General features: G+C 47.8%; 1 protein-coding gene across 5 annotated transcripts in view; it reads left to right on the top strand.

Moving 5' to 3' along the window:
- Window positions 1–16,114, top strand: part of PRDM11 (PR/SET domain 11) — a 49,347-nt gene extending 33,233 nt beyond the window's left edge. For 2 of the 5 annotated variants that reach the window (XM_048305823.1, XM_048305822.1), the window contains exons 6-8: window positions 2,104–2,291; window positions 5,381–6,031; window positions 6,870–16,114. In XM_048305823.1, the coding sequence (XP_048161780.1) occupies window positions 2,104–2,291; window positions 5,381–6,031; window positions 6,870–9,034 (3,004 nt within the window). In that variant the 3' untranslated portion in view covers window positions 9,035–16,114. Of the gene's footprint in view, window positions 1–2,103; window positions 2,292–4,101; window positions 4,616–5,380; window positions 6,315–6,869 lie in introns of those variants that run through there. The other 3 variants (XM_048305825.1, XM_048305824.1, XM_048305828.1) reach the window with 3 other exon arrangements.
- Window positions 16,115–18,388: the final 2,274 nt, after the last annotated feature.

Raw genomic sequence — 18,388 nt, 5'->3', positions numbered from 1 at the left:
TGCTTAACAAAATACTTCATAATAAAAGTGAGCCCTGGTGGGAATAGTTAATGAGGGTCTCCCCTTCCCATTTGAAGCTGTATTTTCTACATCTCACTGTCAAATGCAGTTTGCTGGAAATGCACCCGACCATCCTGCCACTGCTCCATGGATTCCTCGGTGCCACTGGCTGTGGACATACAGGTCATGTATGTTGTGTTAAGGATCTCAGAGTGACTTTAGGTTAGTAAAACTTCACAGGGGCAGCCTGATCCTGTCACTGCTCTGCTGTGGACGGTGGGATGCAGAGCTGGGTCTCTCCTTAGCTGGTGCTAGGAAGCATCCTGACATTTTTCTTGGAATGGAGAGAGCATCCTCTTGGATCTCCTGTGCTCCTGTACTGCAGGGCATCAGGCTGACCGCAGCACACTGGTCTGTCTCAAGGGTTGTATATCTCCTGGCTGGCTGAAGGGCCTGATACACCTTTTGAGGAGCGATCACTAACACCCAAAAGCAACAGCCTGGCAGCTGTGTGCTACTGCAGGACCTTCCCACCACACTGGTCCAGGTCTCTCTTCTTTCTCAAATAAGTACATAAACTGGTACTTTAAAAGTTCCTTTGTTTTGTGATCAGAAGCAAATAAGGGTTAATAAAAGCCGATTTTAGCAGTACTAGAGTCTGCTGTTTAAATAATTACTGAAGATGGCAGAGAATCCTGGGTAGCACACATTAGGAAAAATACAACTGCTTGCAGGCACATGCACAGTCACTTAACATTAAAACCAGAATTGGTTGAGCCTCAGGCAGCCTGAGACACTGCCACTGCAGACTTGTTTTCTGTGTTTTGTGGGAAGTTCCACCAAGTTTGTGACCTTGTGTGTGTGGGTTAGTGTGATCACATACAGGTGGTCTTGTGTCTTTATCTGTCCATTCACATGGCTAGAGAAGGTAGAATATTCAAAAAATTTGACAGATTTCCTAAGCCAAGTACCTGTATATACATTAGGGAACTTGGGCCAGGACTAGCAGCAGCAGATGTCAGAGGAGCCATATGCTCCTCTGCAGCCTCCTTGCCTTTGTTGAGGTTGCTGCAGCAGCGAGTGCTGGATAACAGAGGCAAATGGCGTAAGAGGAGAAATAAGCTTTAGCTATGGACTGTTCAGGTCTGCTTTGGGGTCTGCGCATGCCATGACGGGGCCTCCTTCCTGGGTAAATGGTGTAAGCTCATGCTGGTGGCAGCTGGAACCAGTATTACCAAGCCTTTTTCGTGTCCTCTAGCAGGAACAAGAGGATTGTGAGAGCAAATAATATGACCCTAGTGATAGATCTCTGTCTTAGCAAGTTGCACAGAGGGCCAGTTGCTTGGAGTGGGAATAAATACGTTTCTTCTGAGCTGAAATGTAGCTGTTTTAAATCAGGAAAATAAATCCCATGCCCTGAAAGTGATCCTTCTGTCAGCATTGCTAGGAGATCCCCACAATGTGGTGCTGGAGTTTCTAGTTGCAGAGCTGTATTGTATTTTTGTCACACCCTGCTGAACTCCAAAGTGCAAAACCTTCCAAGACTGGCATGTCCTTGGACAACCAGCACATACTCCCATGCACATTAGGTGCCCATGTTTCTGTCCTTTGAATCTCAATTCTGCTTGTCTGAGAGGAGAGAAGCAAGCAAATCTATTACCAACTAAAAAGGAAGGCATTGTTTTGGGGAAACAGACAGACAGAGGAACCCTGCCGTATTCCAGATATTCCTGAGAACAAGGGAGGAAGCCCTGGGATGTGAAGTGATGGTGGGGAGTCCAGAAGTCCTTGTTTCTATCACTAGGCAAAGATATTTCTGCCTGGGAGAGTCTGTGTCACCCTTGCTGGCAGACATCCTTTCAGGCTGGATGTGCATTTTTGTCATCCCTTCCCCAGCAAGAAACAGCCCCAATGGCTTAGTGTTCCCTGGGTGTCCATGCTCGTCTGCACACCATTGCTTATAACTCCATGCTTTCCAGCCTGGCTGTGTTGATGGCTCTCTCTGAAGGCCATTCTGGCTTCTTCATGGTTGTCATTCTGATGAAAGGGGGAGCACAGGAGAGAAGTTTGTGCTTCACACCTGCCTTGTCTCCTCGCCCTCAGGTATGTCATCATCTCCCGGGAGGAGAGGGAGCAAAACCTGATGGCCTTTCAGCACAGTGAGAGGATTTACTTCCGTGCCTGCCGTGACATTCACCCTGGGGAGAAGCTGCGGGTCTGGTACAGTGAGGACTACATGAAGCGGTTGCACAGTATGTCCCAGGAAACCATCAACAGAAATTTCACAAGTGGTGAGTCCCTTCCCTTTCCATCCTTTCTCCTGATCCCCTTGGGCTGCCCCACAGTTGGGCCAAGTGTGGTGGGTGAAGTAGGTTTTGCACAGGCTGTGTGAGGAGAGCTGCATTTCTAGAAGCAGAGCACCTCTGGGTGATAGCCCCCAGCTTTGCCTGGCATAGATGGATGGGTGTACAAGGAGAATAAGATAACCACAGTCACAGAGATCATGAAAGAAAGATTTGTGCTGTGATGTGTCATGCCACGTGTTGTGTTGTGCCATGTTGTGTGTGTGTGTGCTGCAAGGGCCTGATGCAACGCCCAGGGATCACAGAGCGCCCCTGTCACAAGACTTTCTGGCCTGAAGATTACCAAGCTGATGATCCTACAAGACAGCATTAGGTTTCTCCTCTGAACATGCTGCTTTCTCTGGCTCCTGTGAGCAGCCTGTTTGAGGGAGCCCTGGCTGGTTTTGTGTGCATATGAAAGCGATTTCCTTGGTGTGTTTGTCCATTTTCCTCGTTTAATTTATCTCCTCTTTCTTCAGAAAGATAATTTGGGATCAGCGCGACATCAGCTAGAGACTCCTTAGTCTCACAACCTTAGAATGTGTGTACAACGTACAGGAGGCTTTGTTCTTGTCAGACTGATTCTTCCTTGGATAAAAACTGTTATCTAAAGAGTAGAAATGTTGAAACAAATGCAGCAGTCCTTTGGGCCCATGTATTGTCAGCAATATAGGAAGCTTTAGAGGAAAGCAAAAATTCTTAATGCATCTGTTCATCTGTACAATGCTGATACTTGAAGTTAATTAGGAATATTTCTTTCCAGGCTAGATGCAGAATGGCAGGGCCTCCGAGGGGCAGCCACACTAAATATAACTTTGTAATTACAATTCCTGAGTATATTATTACACAGCTGTTGTTGCTGCCTTGACTTGGTAAAAGGTGTCTCCTCTTCAGTTGTGGGGTTGACAAGATGTCTTGAAAAAGGTGGTTATCTCTATCACCTTAGGGTTGTTATGCACTTGCAGTGTTACATCTTGGTGGCTGTACTTGGGCAATTCCCACTTCTGAATTAACATGGGTATGGATTTGCTTTTTTATGTTAATGAACATCAGTGAGTGATTAGGTATAGGCTGCAGTGATTTTGCTGCAATGACATGCACACATTAGTCATCCAGATGGCTTAGTGCTTTCTGAAAGTACAGCAAGAGACAGTCTGTGCCCTTGAGGCACCAAGGCTATGAGCTATTGCCCTGCCATGCAGACATGCCTTTAGTCATGGTTTTTTGTGGTGTCATGGTTTGTGGGAGCTGCAACAGTAACTCACAGCCTGCTCTGTGCTACAAGCGTGGTGAAGATCTGCCTCAGGACTCTCCAGAACCTGCCACAGTTTAATGCACCCTCAGGTAGAAACTCATGTGGCTGCAGAGACCATTCCGGAAACCCCCTGACATCTCGGTGAGCTCATCCTGCTGCAAGCTGGGCTCAGCCTGCCTTCACAAAAGGGGCGCAGAGATGTTGCTAAAGTGGAGCATCACCTGGGCCAATGCTAGACTTGCAAGAGACATCGAAGCCTCAGCTAGGAGGGGACTGGGAGGTGGTCAGGAAGCAGCACAAAAATCTGTTGAGTCACTTTCTATTTAAAAGATTTTAAATCCCTGCAGATGAGTCTGTCAAATGAAGCCAAGTGGCACACTTTACTAACTCACAGAAAAATAACATGGTTCCTGGGTTTTGTTTCTGTTGATAGTTTCTGACCCGCCTCATCATTGGAGTTGAGACCAATAATATGAGGGATCGTCTTGTGATTTCTAGCTTTTCCATAGGGCTGAAGCACTCGGCTGGTTGGGGGAAAAATCACCGAGAAAGAAGAACCGGTTCTCTAAATCCCTACCTCTCACAGTAGTTGCTGTAGTCCATAACAGGGGAAATACTAAGAGAGAGACTGAAAGCTTTGTCTGTAGAAATTCTCGTCAATGTGTTGAAAATGAGATCCGTTGTTATGGATTCACTAAAGAAGGGGCTGGGTTTCCCAGCCAGCATCCCAACCCAATGCAAAATCCCATCCATTCAGGCCAGCCCTTTTTACAGTGCCTTACTCTAACTGTTTCGAGTCTTGCATCTTCTCTGCATTCTTAGCATTGCTCTCCTTAGAGAGGGAATGGTAGCTTTTGCTCCATAACTCTTATGAAAGCATGAATACACTTTAAGCAAACAAAACCAAAAATCAGCATAAAGCAGCGTCTTGTTTGGGAAGCCATCAATGCTTGAAGTTATTTACAAGATAGAAGAGTGATGGAAATTGAGCCAAACCTATCGTCTTTTGAATTTCCAGGTAAGGAAATCTGGCTATTCCCTTTATTTTAAGCAATTAATAATTTGTATGAGGTTGCTTTTAATATTTTTTTTTGATTACTGAATGGCCATACTCTCAGACTCCACCAGGACAAGCTAAATGTCCCATCCTTGGAGGGCATTCACCCGTTGTAGCTCAGTTGACAATGTGTACTTTAGGTTTTAAGTGTGCAAGTTGTTTTTACTCTTTTACTTTTGCATTTCTGGAGCAGCCTCCAAACTGAACGAGAGTAAAGGGGCTTGCAAACTTTGTGCCATGGCGTGCACAGGCTCTGGGGTTGTCATGAAATGGTGTAAATCTCTCGCTGCACTGCTATATGCTTGATACCTTTTACCAAGTCAAAACAGGCACAGGACTTCCAGCCAGCCAAAACGGCACTTAGGCTCTTGGTATAGTTTCCACCATGATCAGTCATTCACCTCATAGTCCTCTTCCAACGCAGGTTGGTTATACCTTTAGGTTAAACAAGCTGCCTGTAGTTTCTCTTCTCTTTGAAGTGTGTGGGTTCTACTCTGCTGTGGCTACCCAGGACTGTCTCTGTTTTTGCAGACATGCCCATTAGCAGGGCTTCTCCTCTTGCAAGCCTCGGTTTCCACTGAGTTGTGTCAGTTCCCTGGCTTGTAACATAACATGCAGACCTGCAGGGATTCAGTCTGCCTTTTTGTTCTTTTTTGTTTGAGTTTTAGATTGAGGGATGTTGCTCGGTTCCCAGTGATAATCCCCACCCCTCATTTTCCATTCTAGGAGACAAAATGTTACAGAATGAAACGTCAGAAAAGAATGTAGAAAATCAAGAGGATGCAAGGCCAGCACTCCAGTTCACCACCTTAAAGCAGGGGAAGAGCCCCTACAAGCGCAGCTGTGACGAGGGGGAATCCCACCCCCAAACAAAGAAAAAAAAGATTGACCTCATCTTCAAAGATGTCCTGGAGGCTTCTTTGGAGTCTGCCAAGTTTGAAGAGAACCAGTTAGCAACAAGTACACCACTTTCCCTCAGAAGAGCATCTAAATACCAAGCTGAAGACATCTTTGAGCAGTGTGGCAGTGCCATGCAGCACGGCTCCCTGAGCCTCAGCAGAAACCAGAGCGAGAGGGATTGGAAGGTCCCTCACAGTTCCTCTTTCATCTCAGCCAAGGAGATGAGCATCCTTGAAGACGAGGAAGAAGAGCCCCTGTCACTTAAAGCAGACAGCCCAACCGAGCTGTCACTGGCCTCTGCACAAGGCAACTCCCATGAAATCCCCACCACGTCCTTCTGCCCCAACTGTATCCGGCTGAAGAAGAAAATCCGGGAGCTGCAGGCTGAGTTAGACATGCTGAGATCTGGGAAGTTACCCGAGCCACCCATGTTACCACCCCAGGTACCCGAGCTCCAAGAGTTCTCAGACCCCACAGGTAAGCCTTGCCAAGTTAGAGCATTCTCCAAACCCTGCCTAAGGAGAGTAGTGAGATGCCTGTGTGCTGTGTACCCATATAAAGCATTTTGCCCTGAGTATTCAGGTGAACCTGTGGTTCCATGGAAGGTTCTTCGTGAGGTTTTTTGACTGGGTGGGCCAGGAGCTGATGCTGTGGGTACAGTGGAAAACACTGTCTGGGAAAGACTCTGTATGACAATTTGCTCTATTTGTTGCCATTGTAATTAATAATGCACTGCCAATAAAAAAGACATTCCATTGCAGACAGTTTGTTTGCTGTATTTTTGATGCATTCTCTTTCAGCGGAAGCCCCTCCACAATGCCTCACATGCTACCAAGAAAGTATGAATGACTCTGTGGTAACGCTGAAATGTGCTCTCTTTGTGTATGAAATTATGTCCTGCTGTGTCCCTTGTTGGAGATCTCTCTCTGTTTCCTTCACTGCCTTAACACAACCACGTGTCCCTTTCTGAAGATACATTTCATTTCCTCCAGGAACATGCTCTTAAGCAGCCAGGAGCCTTCAGTAAAAGGAATATTTGGGTCACACAGTGTACTGTTCAAGTGGCCAGGATGTAATGTCCTTTCTTTCTGTTCAGTGTGGCATGTTGGAGACAAAGATTTTATGCAGAAATATTGATTTCTTTTCCTTTCAAAGTCGTGATTCAAATTCTATCCATAATGTCTTGTGGGCAGGAGAGGAGAGGTTGTGGTCAGCTCTTTGGGCAATGCTCTACTGTCACCAGTAGGATGATTCTCTAGCTCAGCAACTTCGTAAATACCATATTTTTTTCCTTTTTTCTGTTTTTTTGATACAGCTTCAGAAAGCATCATCTCAGTTCCCACCATCATGGAGGACGATGACCAAGAGGTGGATTCTGCTGATGAATCAGTTTCCAATGACATGATTGCTGCTACAGATGAGCCTTCCAAGATGTCTTCTGCGACGGGCCGGAGGATACGGCGGTTCAAGCAAGAGTGGCTTAAAAAGTTTTGGTTTCTTCGGTACTCCCCAACATTGAATGAGATGTGGTGCCACGTCTGTAGGCAGTACACAGTGCAATCCTCACGGACTTCAGCCTTCATCATTGGCTCTAAGCAGTTCAAGATACACACGATAAAGCTTCACAGCCAGAGCAACCTCCACAAGAAGTGCCTGCAGCTTTACAAGCTCAGGATGCACCCAGAGAAGACAGAAGAGATGTGCCGAAATATGACCCTGCTCTTCAATACAGCCTACCACCTGGCCCTGGAGGGCAGGCCCTACTATGACTTTCGGCCTCTGGCAGAACTACTGAGGAAGTGTGAGCTCAAGGTGGTGGATCAGTACATGAATGAAGGAGACTGCCAGATCTTAATTCACCATATAGCCCGGGCTCTCCGAGAGGACCTGGTTGAACGCATCCGTCAGTCTCCCTTCCTCAGCATCATTCTGGATGGGCAGAGTGATGACTTGCTTGCAGATACGGTTGCGGTCTATGTGCAGTACACGAGCAGCGATGGGCCTCCAGCAACTGAATTCCTGTCTCTTCAGGAACTGGGCTTTTCTACAACAGACAGTTACCTCCAAGCATTAGATCGGGCTTTTTCCAGCCTGGGAATACGATTGCAGGATGAGAAGCCAACTATTGGCTTGGGAGTTGATGGTGCTAACATTACCGCCAGCCTGAGAGCCAACTTGTTCATGACAATCAGAAAGACGTTGCCCTGGCTTCTCTGCCTTCCCTTTATGGTGCACAGGCCCCACTTGGAAATTTTGGATGCCATCAGTGGGAAGGAACTACCATGTCTGGAGGAGCTCGAAAACAATTTGAAGCAACTGCTCAGTTTCTATCGTTATTCTCCCCGCCTCATGTGCGAGTTAAGGGTCACTGCTGCCACTCTGTGTGAGGAGACCGAGTTCCTGGGGGACATTCGAGCAGTGAAGTGGATCATTGGGGAGCAGAATGTGCTCAATGCTCTCATCAAGGATTACCTTGAGGTTGTGGCCCATCTCAAAGATGTCAGTGGCCAGACCCAAAGGGCAGATGCTTCTGCCATTGCCTTGGCCCTCCTGCAGTTCCTGATGGACTACCAGTCGATTAAACTCATCTACTTCCTGCTGGATGTGATTGCTGTGCTTTCACGCCTTGCCTATGTCTTCCAAGGGGAGTACCTTCTTGTGTCGCAGGTGGACGATAAGATAGAGGAGGCCATCCAGGAGATCAGCCGGCTAGCAGACTCCCCTGGGGAGTACTTGCAGGAATTTGAGGAAAACTTTCGTGAAAGCTTTAATGGCATTGCTGTGAAAAATCTACGGGTGGCTGAAGCCAAATTCCAGTCGATCAGAGAAAAGATCTGCCAGAAGACCCAGGTGATCCTAGCCCAAAGGTTCGATTCCCGCAGCCGGACATTTGTGAAGGCCTGTCAGGTATTTGACCTTGCAGCTTGGCCCAGAAGCACTGATGAGCTCATGAGCTATGGGAAGGAGGATATGGTACAAATATTTGAACACCTAGAGACAGTTCCATCATTTTCCAGAGAGGTTTGCAGAGAGGGGATGGACACCCGAGGGAGTCTGCTGATGGAGTGGCGAGAACTCAAGGTGGATTATTATACCAAAAATGGTTTTAAAGACTTGCTCAGTCACATTTGTAAATACAAACAGAGATTTCCCCTCCTAAATAAAATAGTTCAGATCCTCAAAGTCCTTCCCACCTCTTCGGCCTGCTGTGAGAAGGGGCGCACCGCCCTGCAGAGAGTGCGCAAGAACAACCGCTCTCGGCTCACGCTGGAGCAACTCAGTGACCTGTTGACGATTGCTGTTAACGGGCCGCCCATTGCCAACTTTGATTGCAAAAGGGCACTCGATAGCTGGTTTGAGGAGAAGTCAGGCAATAGTTACGCGCTCTCAGCTGAAATGCTGAGCAGGATGTCATCTCTTGACCAGAAGCCAATGTTGCAGAGCATGGACCACGGCTCTGAGTTTTACCCTGATATTTAGGAAGGAATGCCTCAGATCAGATAATTTTTTTAAACTATACTCTAAACTTTGATATATTATATAAAAAATATATATTATCTATATTAAGGAAAAACCCACACTGAAAATTTAAAAGTTAAGACGATGTGCGTCTGATAGAAGCTAAGCAGAATTTTAAAGATTGAGACAATGTTTAGACATTAACTGGTGTCTCCAACCATGGCAGCTGCAATGTAGGTGGCAACATTTCATTCTTTAGAAGCATGTGCTGGGGCCATACTCTACATGTTCAAACCCAACAACCTATAAGCTAGACAACGGGTCTTTTGTCAGCCTCATCCTCCCGGCAGTTTCCTTTGTATGTGTGTTGTTGTTTGCTGGGTTGTTTTTTGTTTTGTTTTGTTTTGGGGTTGCTTGTTTGTTTGTTTGTTTTCCCCTCAGTTTCAATCTCTGCCTCTCTTTCCATTGTTCAGCCCAGTTATTGAGCCATTTGAGCCTTTTGTTGGCAACCATCAGATTTCTGATTTCCAACAGAGCATCCTGCATGTTTATATGTTGCCCCCAGCTCCACCCAGTTCTCTTCAGCTGAGTGGAAGCTTTCTTCACTCAAGAGATTACTGACAGGAGAGAAGGGCTGGGGGCATGATTTTGGGTTTTTATTCTGATTTAGAAACAAATGCCTCCACTAAACTGTGATACTGCTATCTCAGTTCTCCGTACCTTTGGGCTGTAGAGTAATACTTGGCTTTCAGCTCCTTTTATGATAACCATAGTACCGGTCTATCATACGTATGTTATAACATGATGTCATGTGCAGACTATAAAATAGCAAAATAGAGAAGGCAGGGGGAAATTTTTGCATTTATATTTTTATATTGTATGAGATAAATATATATATATATATACAACTATTCATTCAAAACCAGGGCTGCTGTGGAAGCTAGACAGCCAATGAGTCAAGAGCCACCTCTGGGCGGAGATTCAAAGGCTTAAAAAATTATATTCTAATTTACATTATTTATACTATGTCTTTATAATCCTAGATTGTTGTGGGGTTTTTGTTTTGTTTTGTTTTGTTTTGTTTTGTTTGGAATGACTGAAAGAAAAACCTGCTGCAGTTTGGTGGCAGGAGCTATCAATGCAAGATTATCTTGGATTATATTCATGTGTGATGTCCTACAAAGGTTCACTTATTCTCTTGTGACCAAGGTAACATGTTCCACAGCACAGCAGACTGATGACAGCAGGAAGAAGGGATGTTCTGCTTCTTCCTGCGACATATTTCTTCCTTTCTTGAAGGAATGCAGAGTCCAGCTGAAATGTGAATGGGGGACTTGCACCTTCCATCACAAAGAGATTGTTTTGTGGGCTTGGGGCTCTTCTTTGTTTTATTCTTTTAAAGTAAACAAGCTCCAGGCATCCACACAATATCACTTCAGGTTAGAAAAGAGAAAAAAACTCACAAAAAAAACCCCAACTAACCAACCAAAAAAAACACCACACAAACAAAAAAGGTGCAAAAACTCCACAGATGCTAGTGCCTTGCCCTGCTGATGTGGCATGGACAGCACCAACCTGACCAGACCATCATGGGAGTGAGATGTGTTGACCAAAAGGTGTCCAAGCCAACATGTTCTCACTTCCCAGAGGGATGAGCTTTGTGCCAAGCTGTGTTGTTTGGAAACATGATGGTGGTATCAGCAACACTGAACCTTTCCTTTCTCCTGTTACCCCCCTGCCCTTGGTCTTGGTGCTAAGATATCTCTAGAACCGTTGCTGCTAGTTGATAGCTTTTCATTTATAAAAAAATATATATATATATATATAATATTATTTTATTTTTTAAACTTTTTTGTTTGTTTTCAATGGAGATGTAGCATGTTGGAACCGATCTCTCTCTGAGTCACTTTCACTGCCAGGGTTCACGCACTGTCTTCCCCAGGAAAACACACACTTCTACCTAGGTTTCACTCACCTCCTGCTAACCCCTTTGCCTTCAGCAGAACTTCACAGCCAGCACTGGCAGAGGTGTGCAGCCAAGCCACTACGGACTGATTCAGCTTTCACACCCCACAGGAACAGCTAGACTGGTGTTGGTCAGGGTTTTGGAAGTGTTTTCCTCTGTCCCTGTGGGACTGAGGAGGGACTGAGCCCACCCAAAGCACGAGGGGTGGCCTGTCCTCGTGTCGTGACACGCCCCTTTGCTGTAAAACGGGGCCCTTCAGTCAGACGGTCCGAGCAGAGCAGAGCGGACCCTGTGAATTTAGCAGGGAGGGCTGGTCAGCACCCTCTGTAGCACTTACCCCTTGCCTTACCTCTGACAGCACTGCAGCCTGAGGCTGGCTCAGGCAGGAGAGGGCACCTGCGCCAGGGCCACCCACCTGCTGCCAAACTGCCGCCAGGGGTGCAGGCGCTGGGTGCTCTTCCTCATGGTCCTCATGGGAATGTCACAAGTTAGGTCAGGGCATCACACAGTTGCAACACAGGGCATTGATACGACACACCTAGAAAGCATTCATGTTTTCTTGTATTTCCTTAGAAACGATGGGATCAAATTGATGCATTCATCCAGAGGAGTAAAAATTAAACTGGAAACCCTCTGCCAGCTGTGCAGATTTGGGTGGTTGTTTGCCTGACCATGAAGTAGGGGCCTCTATACACAAGGTGCTCGTAGCTCTCCAGGCCTGGTGCATTGGCTTTGCTCAGGGTGCTGCCACAAAGCTCATGGAGCTACTGCTGCCAGGGAGGTGGCAGGCTTCCTCCCTTTTTAAAACTTGAGGAGATGTAAAAAGATAAAAAAGAGAAAAATTGCTGCTCCATTAGTTTCTGACTGAAGATGGGCAAGGTGAACATAGATCATAGAATCCATAGAAATCCATAGCTCTTCGTGGGTGGAGGGGAAAAATCACCTGCCTTTCTGTTTGCAGTAGCAAAAGCTCCTTGGCACGGAGGCCCATCAAAGTGCCTGGCCCACATGGAGGGAAGGAACATTTGGGGACAGTCTCCAGACACCTTTGGAGAGAGGAATGCTCCCCCAGGGATTGTGCTGAGCAGCCCGAGAGGCCTGTTTACAACTCCTGATCCAAGCCTCCTAACTTTTGCCACTGGGGAGGAAATGGCAAGGTAAGAGCTGCCAGAGGCCTGTTCAGAAATTATTTTTCCAATTTGTCACTCCCTCCCTTTGGTTCTTGCAAATCCTGCTCTCATCAGTGACACCTTTCACTGGCAGCTCTTATTTCTAATAGCATAGTGAAATGTGCAGCATGCGGTGGTTTTTCTCTGGCAGCCAGCTGACGCAGGCAGAGCACTTGTTTCTTTAGCAAGTTACTTTGTTTGCAAAGGTGATTCCCTGCCACTGGATGTTGTGGATGTCTGTAATGGGAAAGGTCAGAGACCCCTTACATTGGTGATGGAGGTAGACAAGAGCTTGGCAGAGGAGCTAGCCCGGCCCAGCCCATCCCAGCTCCTCCAACACAATTCCCTGTTACCCGCACATCAGAAAATAAACCTGGCCTTTGTCCTAAGGTAATGCAGGTGCTTTGCAAGCTTTCCCTCCAGCTTTACCTGCCTATCTCAGATCTGTAGCTCTTACTTTCATGGATAGTCTGTGGAAACACGACTACCAGCATAGACAAGATAGGGAGGAGGGAGGAATACCAATGCAAAGCACCCCTGGCTTCCCAGGGCTCCCCAGCCTTTCCCAGAAGCAGGTGCATTTCTGTTTGTCTGGGCCCAGCCTGGTGGCAGTGAGGCCAGGAGGCAACACCAGGCATGGGGAGGGCTCAGCGGGGTGCTGAGGGAGGCCTCTGTGGCTCCAAGATTGCCATGTGTTTGGTTTAATCAATGCCTTTCCTGCTGTGCCGAGAGAGTGAGAGGAGTTGTTTTGAACGTGTTGCTCACAGCATCTTGAACTGGTTAGGCTGCAAAGACAGAGGGTTCCGTTTCTCTCAAATGAGCTCTTTATTGTCTCCTTCCCCTGCATCTTAGCTATGGCATCTGACTGTGAATAATGCACACTTCTCCAGACCCTCGGGTTTGTATTTCTAGCCCATGGGATTTTTGGTTGCCAATTTCCCTTCCCCACTTTTTGCTCAGGCTCCTTGCCTCTTTTACCCTGCTGTGAAGCAGAAATCTGTGAAGCACATTTAGACATGTCCTTCTGCAGGGCTCACCGGTGTCCGCAGGGGTCCGGCCCCTCTGGCCATGAGACCGACCTCAGCAGGGATAATCCTCACAAGAGACCAAAGCTCTTCCCATACCAGCAAAAGCACATAGAAGTTACGGGGGCTGTGAGGGGACACGGTGGGCAGGGTCCTCATGTGTTGTCTGCCTTGGGACTTGAGCCAGCTGCAGTGATGTCCCCCGTGCTGATCAAGCTTTTGCTGGTATGACTGTTCAGACATGATTCAGGCTCGGTCCATCTCTTTCTCACAGCACAAACTCAACCAGATGGCCCGCGGGGTCTTTGGAGTTCCCCTCCTTTCTTATCTCATGAGGATTGCTGTTTGTTTGACCAGTGCCCAGACAGCTGGCTTGCAAATAAGCAGCAACAGCCTCTGCTTTCGCAGATTCCCCTCTCAGCCCTGTCAAAAGAGGTCTTAAAAGCAGAGAAATGGTACGTTAATCCCCCAGCCATTGTATCCAATCCAGTAATGCCTATGCAATTCCTGTCTCCCTTGGAGACACGTATGATGTGTGTGCATGTAAGCTAGTGTATGTGTACAGTACATACGCATATGGTCTATATATTGTATATACGCACATCCCAGTACATATACACACAGTAAAAAAGATTAAAATCACATGCTTATATATCTATAAATGAAATCCTATATATTTATATATTTCTATGTTTTCAATAGATATAAAGATATAATATAGAGATAGACTCAACCACCCTTGTGTAAGGCTGGCCCTGTGTTCTAGCACAAGGCACGTAACACTGAAGACTTTGGACTTTGGGATGGTTTTAGCCATACACTGAGGCCTGCATTTACATGTGTAGCACTCTATGGAGAGGGGCTTGGCTGTGTTTAGGGCAAGGGTTTCCTTGTTGGTATGTTAACCAAGTGATAAATAAGGTTTATTTAATAGGGGAATGTCTTGGCAAGGGAAAATGCTGGAGTGTCCTTCTCCCAAGAAAGCCTCTTGCTGAGGTCCTGTGTGTTCGCACTTGGACGGATACATATCCCACCCTCATATGCACTTTTGTCTCTCTGCATGGATGCGGTTGGCAACTGCGGGCACTGGCACCGTGGAGACGTGGCTTTTTGCTGTTCTGCCTGGCGTTCCTCGGCAGTCGCCGGCACACTGCCAGGGAGACCCTGTGCTGGCCGGCACTCGCGGCACCAGCAAGAGCGTGAGTGCGCTTGCGGGCATCAGTCAGCGACACAGCCGTGGCACTGCAGTAAAGGCAGCAGGAGAGCCAGGGCGGTACTGAGTGCAGGAAGGGTTACAGCCATGCAGTTGGAGACAGCAGGGATGGTGTATGGAGCTGGAACAGTAGAAACGAGAAGGAACCGTGAAGTCGGAGTGATAAGGATGAGAGCATGCGATCCCCATTGGGAAGGCGCATTCTGCTCTGTTGGGTCAGGCTGGCCGCTGTTCTGCTGCAGGAGCCACTCCGCTCCCTCAGGTCTCACAGCCGCTCCTCAGCCCGTGAGCAGCCTGCCTGGCCAGGGGCCCAGGGAGGCTTTCTGGAGGAAAGGAAATTATGTGATTGTATGGAAGACATGGTCAGTGTTGCATGTGTGCCTTTGGGCCTCAGCATACAGCATTCAGACCTTGCCAGGCTGAAGCATCGAAGGGTGCAGCCCTCTTACCCTGCCCATGCAAAGAGACACCTGTTTTCCCATGCCCAGCATTTCTGTGCTGGGATGGGGGTGGATCTGGGCAGTGCATCAGCCCTCCCTGAATATCTGCTGATGCCTGTGGGATGGACAGCTGTCTCATCCCTCCATCCCTCCCTTCGCACAGCCATTCGTAGGACACTGGCCCTGCTGCATCCTGAAGCCTTTGGCTGACACCTGAGAGGACCTGAGAGGTGCCTCTGGCCGGTCTGGCAGCAGGTGGTCAGTCAGCGAGCTGCTTCCCCACAAGGGTTGGAGGGAAAGCGTGGAGGTTTGCCTTTGCAGCTCTGCGCCAGGCCTGGCAACCGCTGCACTCCTTGCCGTTTGTTTTATTTGTTGGCTTCGGTCGGGAGGAGGGTGAGTTGTAATTCCAACATCCGAATGGCTCGTTACACTGGTATTGCACGAGCAGACGCTGTGCAAGCTGCCCCCAAGCCCTGTCACACACCTCAGTGCCCTCTCCCAGGCCTCTCTCCTCCACACAACTGGTAATCCACCTCAGCCGCCCCTGCCCGGCGGCAGCTCCCCGCTCTGCCGCAGCCCCTCAGCCGCGCAGCGCCGGCGGGGAGCTCTCGGCACCTGTTCCTCACAAACCTCAGAGACAGTTTTCTCACTCCCAGCCCCTCCTTCCAATGCCACTGACACTCGCATGCGCCCAGCCCGCGGCCTCACCTCCCACCCACCCTGCTGGTGGTGCTGCCGCCCGGCGAGGGGCTCCCATGCACTGCACCTCATGTCGAATAAGCTCTCTGGGCTACACGGGGGAACCATGTCTCATATGCTGTAATGTCCCATATGCTACAGGAGGGCTACGGAGTTTTCTGCCAGTCATGGCATCCTCATAAACTCACCCGACAGTTAGCAAAAAGGCATTTCTACTTCCAGAAAACGAGGTTTTGTCTCAAACCTCTCCGTGTCCACATCCAAGCACAGCCCTACTGAACTGTTTCAAGTGATCTCTCACCCACCCACCCACCCACTCACTCACCACACACACTTATGAAATGAGAGAAAAATATCTAGACGTCTATTACTACATATGTATTAATATGTTAATATCACTCTTTTGGAGACATTAAAATGTTATTACTTTACAGACTATGCTTTATAGTACCTGTGTGAAAGGACCTAGGACACTGGATACGAATAGAGCTATGTTGATATATCATAGTATGTACACGAGAACTTTCCTTTTGTCATATTATCCTTGTAATGTAAAATGATTGTTAATAAAAAAAACCATTTAAATTTATCAAGTTGGGTTGCTAATTCTTTAAATTGTTCTTGGAGGTTAATGTCATTTTCCCAGACCAAGGGCATCTAAGCTGATGCACTCCTGTTTCCCCCAGCCCAGGACTGTAAGGAGCAGATCCAATGCTGATTAATCCAGAAGGATCAGTTGCAGCCCCCTGAGATGCTGGTAGTTCTCCCTCCTGAGGGACTGGCTTCCTGATGTGCTGAGTGTCACTGCAGCCCCTCGACGTCCGCCCCTTGGTGAGCAAGTCCAGCATGTCCTGTGATGGAGCTGCATCCTTTCCCCATGGGCTGGGTTATCCCGGTGCTGTGCCAAGGCTGCAGCAGGCACTCCAGGAGCTGCCACCTCCCAGCAGCCCAGGGCTGCTCTGGGTCAGCGCTGGCGCAGCTGCGTCAGCACATGCTATTTTTGGGTAGGGATGCAGAGTGGGTGCCCTTGAGGCTCTGTGCTCCCTTTCTAGTCAGGTACAGTGCTGTTATCATTGGCTTTGGTGTGGTGGGCTGGGCTTGTAATGTGCATTGACAAAACTTCACATATGTGTCTGGTTTTGTTTGAAGGATGGAGAGACTTTTCCTGAGCTCTAAATGCTCTAAATCCAGGCGTAGCTGGGCTTCTTCTGTCCTTAAAAGAGAGGGCTGACTTAACTTTGGATTCTTCTTCTTTGACACTGGGCTTGCAGTTGGTTAACTAAAGGTGCAACTTTTAAAACAGTTCAGCGTAATAAGAGTAATTTTGTACATGGACGGTGTTATATCTGCTAAATCATTGTGGGCAAGAGAGCCAACCTCTGAAACAAGTACATGTGTCCATGGATTAGCCCTGGGCTGTGGGTTGTGTTTGCTGACCAAACAGCTGAAAACATTGCCTCTATGGGCTGAGTCTGGCTGCTGCTGGGGATACACCTCACAGCAAAGGCACCACAGGGACTACGGATCATCCTTCCTTCACTGCGGCTCAGGTTTGCATGGCAGTGCAAGCAGGGACAACCTTGCAAAGATTTAGTCCATCCCTGGGTGGCAGCTATAGCTAGAGAGAAACATAGGCAGAAAACAAAGCCCTTCCAGCACAAACAGTTGCTCCCTCAGCTGTAAGTGTGTCCATGTGGCAGTGGAGGGAAGCAGAAAACGCAGGAGCAAGCTGTGCAGCTGACGGTGTGGATCCTGGGTGTGGCACTGCATACTGTGAGTGTTGATACTGATAGTATTGCTGAGCTTCAGTGTGGAGGGATGGAAGCATCAACAGGACTGGCTCTTTAATCAGGTCTGTAGGAATCCCAGTTTTCCAGTTGGTCCTGGGAATGGATACCAGTGGATAAGCAAGTGTTAGATGCAGTGGGTGAGCCGTTTACCCCTCTAGCAATGGTTTAATGCCATGGGAACTTATGGTATGAAAAGGGGTTTACTCCCTATTGGGGCTGCACAGTTATGTGGGTGCTCATAATCTTGGGCTTTAACCTGGTGCCCAGCTGTGTTGCTCTGGAGGCTGTTCAGGTTGCAGGCTGCCAGTGCCGCACCGCTTGCCAGTCCTTGCAAACGAAGGGAAATTTGGGTGGAAATTCTGGCTTTGAGTGAGGTCTGGGCTTAGAGGGCTCTGGGCCCAGGGGAAGTGTGCATGTAGACCCATCAAATCCCCACAGGTGAAGGACTGCAGAAATTTTGGTTTCAGAGTGAATGCCTCCAAATTTTAATGGAGAGTAGCCACAGGGGTAGAAGTGAATGGCAGTTTCTAGGCTGAGAAGTGCAAATAGCCCCAAATTAGTCATCCAATAGGTCCAATAGGAAAGGGTGTTTTACTGACTTCCTCGAAGTCCACTTCATCAAGCAGTCCATATATTGCACACAGTTTGTCATTTTCTGGCAGCTTTCTCTGTAGTGATTTAAAATTGCTTATTTTTGAGCAGTAAGCAAGCCCAGAAAATCCTGGTGGTTGTCAGGGCTTAGCTTCAGTTGGGTTTCCTGGGCACCTGTCAGTCAGCAGTGAAAACCTCATCTCTGGGGTTTTTGCCTTTGCTGGTCAATTGACAGCATGAAAGCGGGACAATGCTTCACTTTCAGCAGCTCAGCCATGTGTAAAGAGAGCTGCTTGTGAAATGCATCGCTGCATTGTAATTCATTTCCTCCAGGCAGTTTTGTGCTGTGGACTCTTGTTAGTCACCCTTGGCACTGATCAGCCTCCTTGCTGGTAACTTCAAGCCAAGGACTTAAAAGCAAGATCCCTTCAAGTAAATTGCACGATCTGAGCTTTTGTCAGGAAGGAAAGCTTGCACAAATT

This window comes from Corvus hawaiiensis, chromosome 6 (genome assembly GCF_020740725.1).
Source record: "Corvus hawaiiensis isolate bCorHaw1 chromosome 6, bCorHaw1.pri.cur, whole genome shotgun sequence".
NCBI classification, from domain to species: Eukaryota; Metazoa; Chordata; class Aves; order Passeriformes; family Corvidae; genus Corvus; species Corvus hawaiiensis.
The sequence above is the reverse complement of the archived record's forward strand: the minus strand, read 5'-3'. Positions and strand labels throughout refer to the sequence as shown.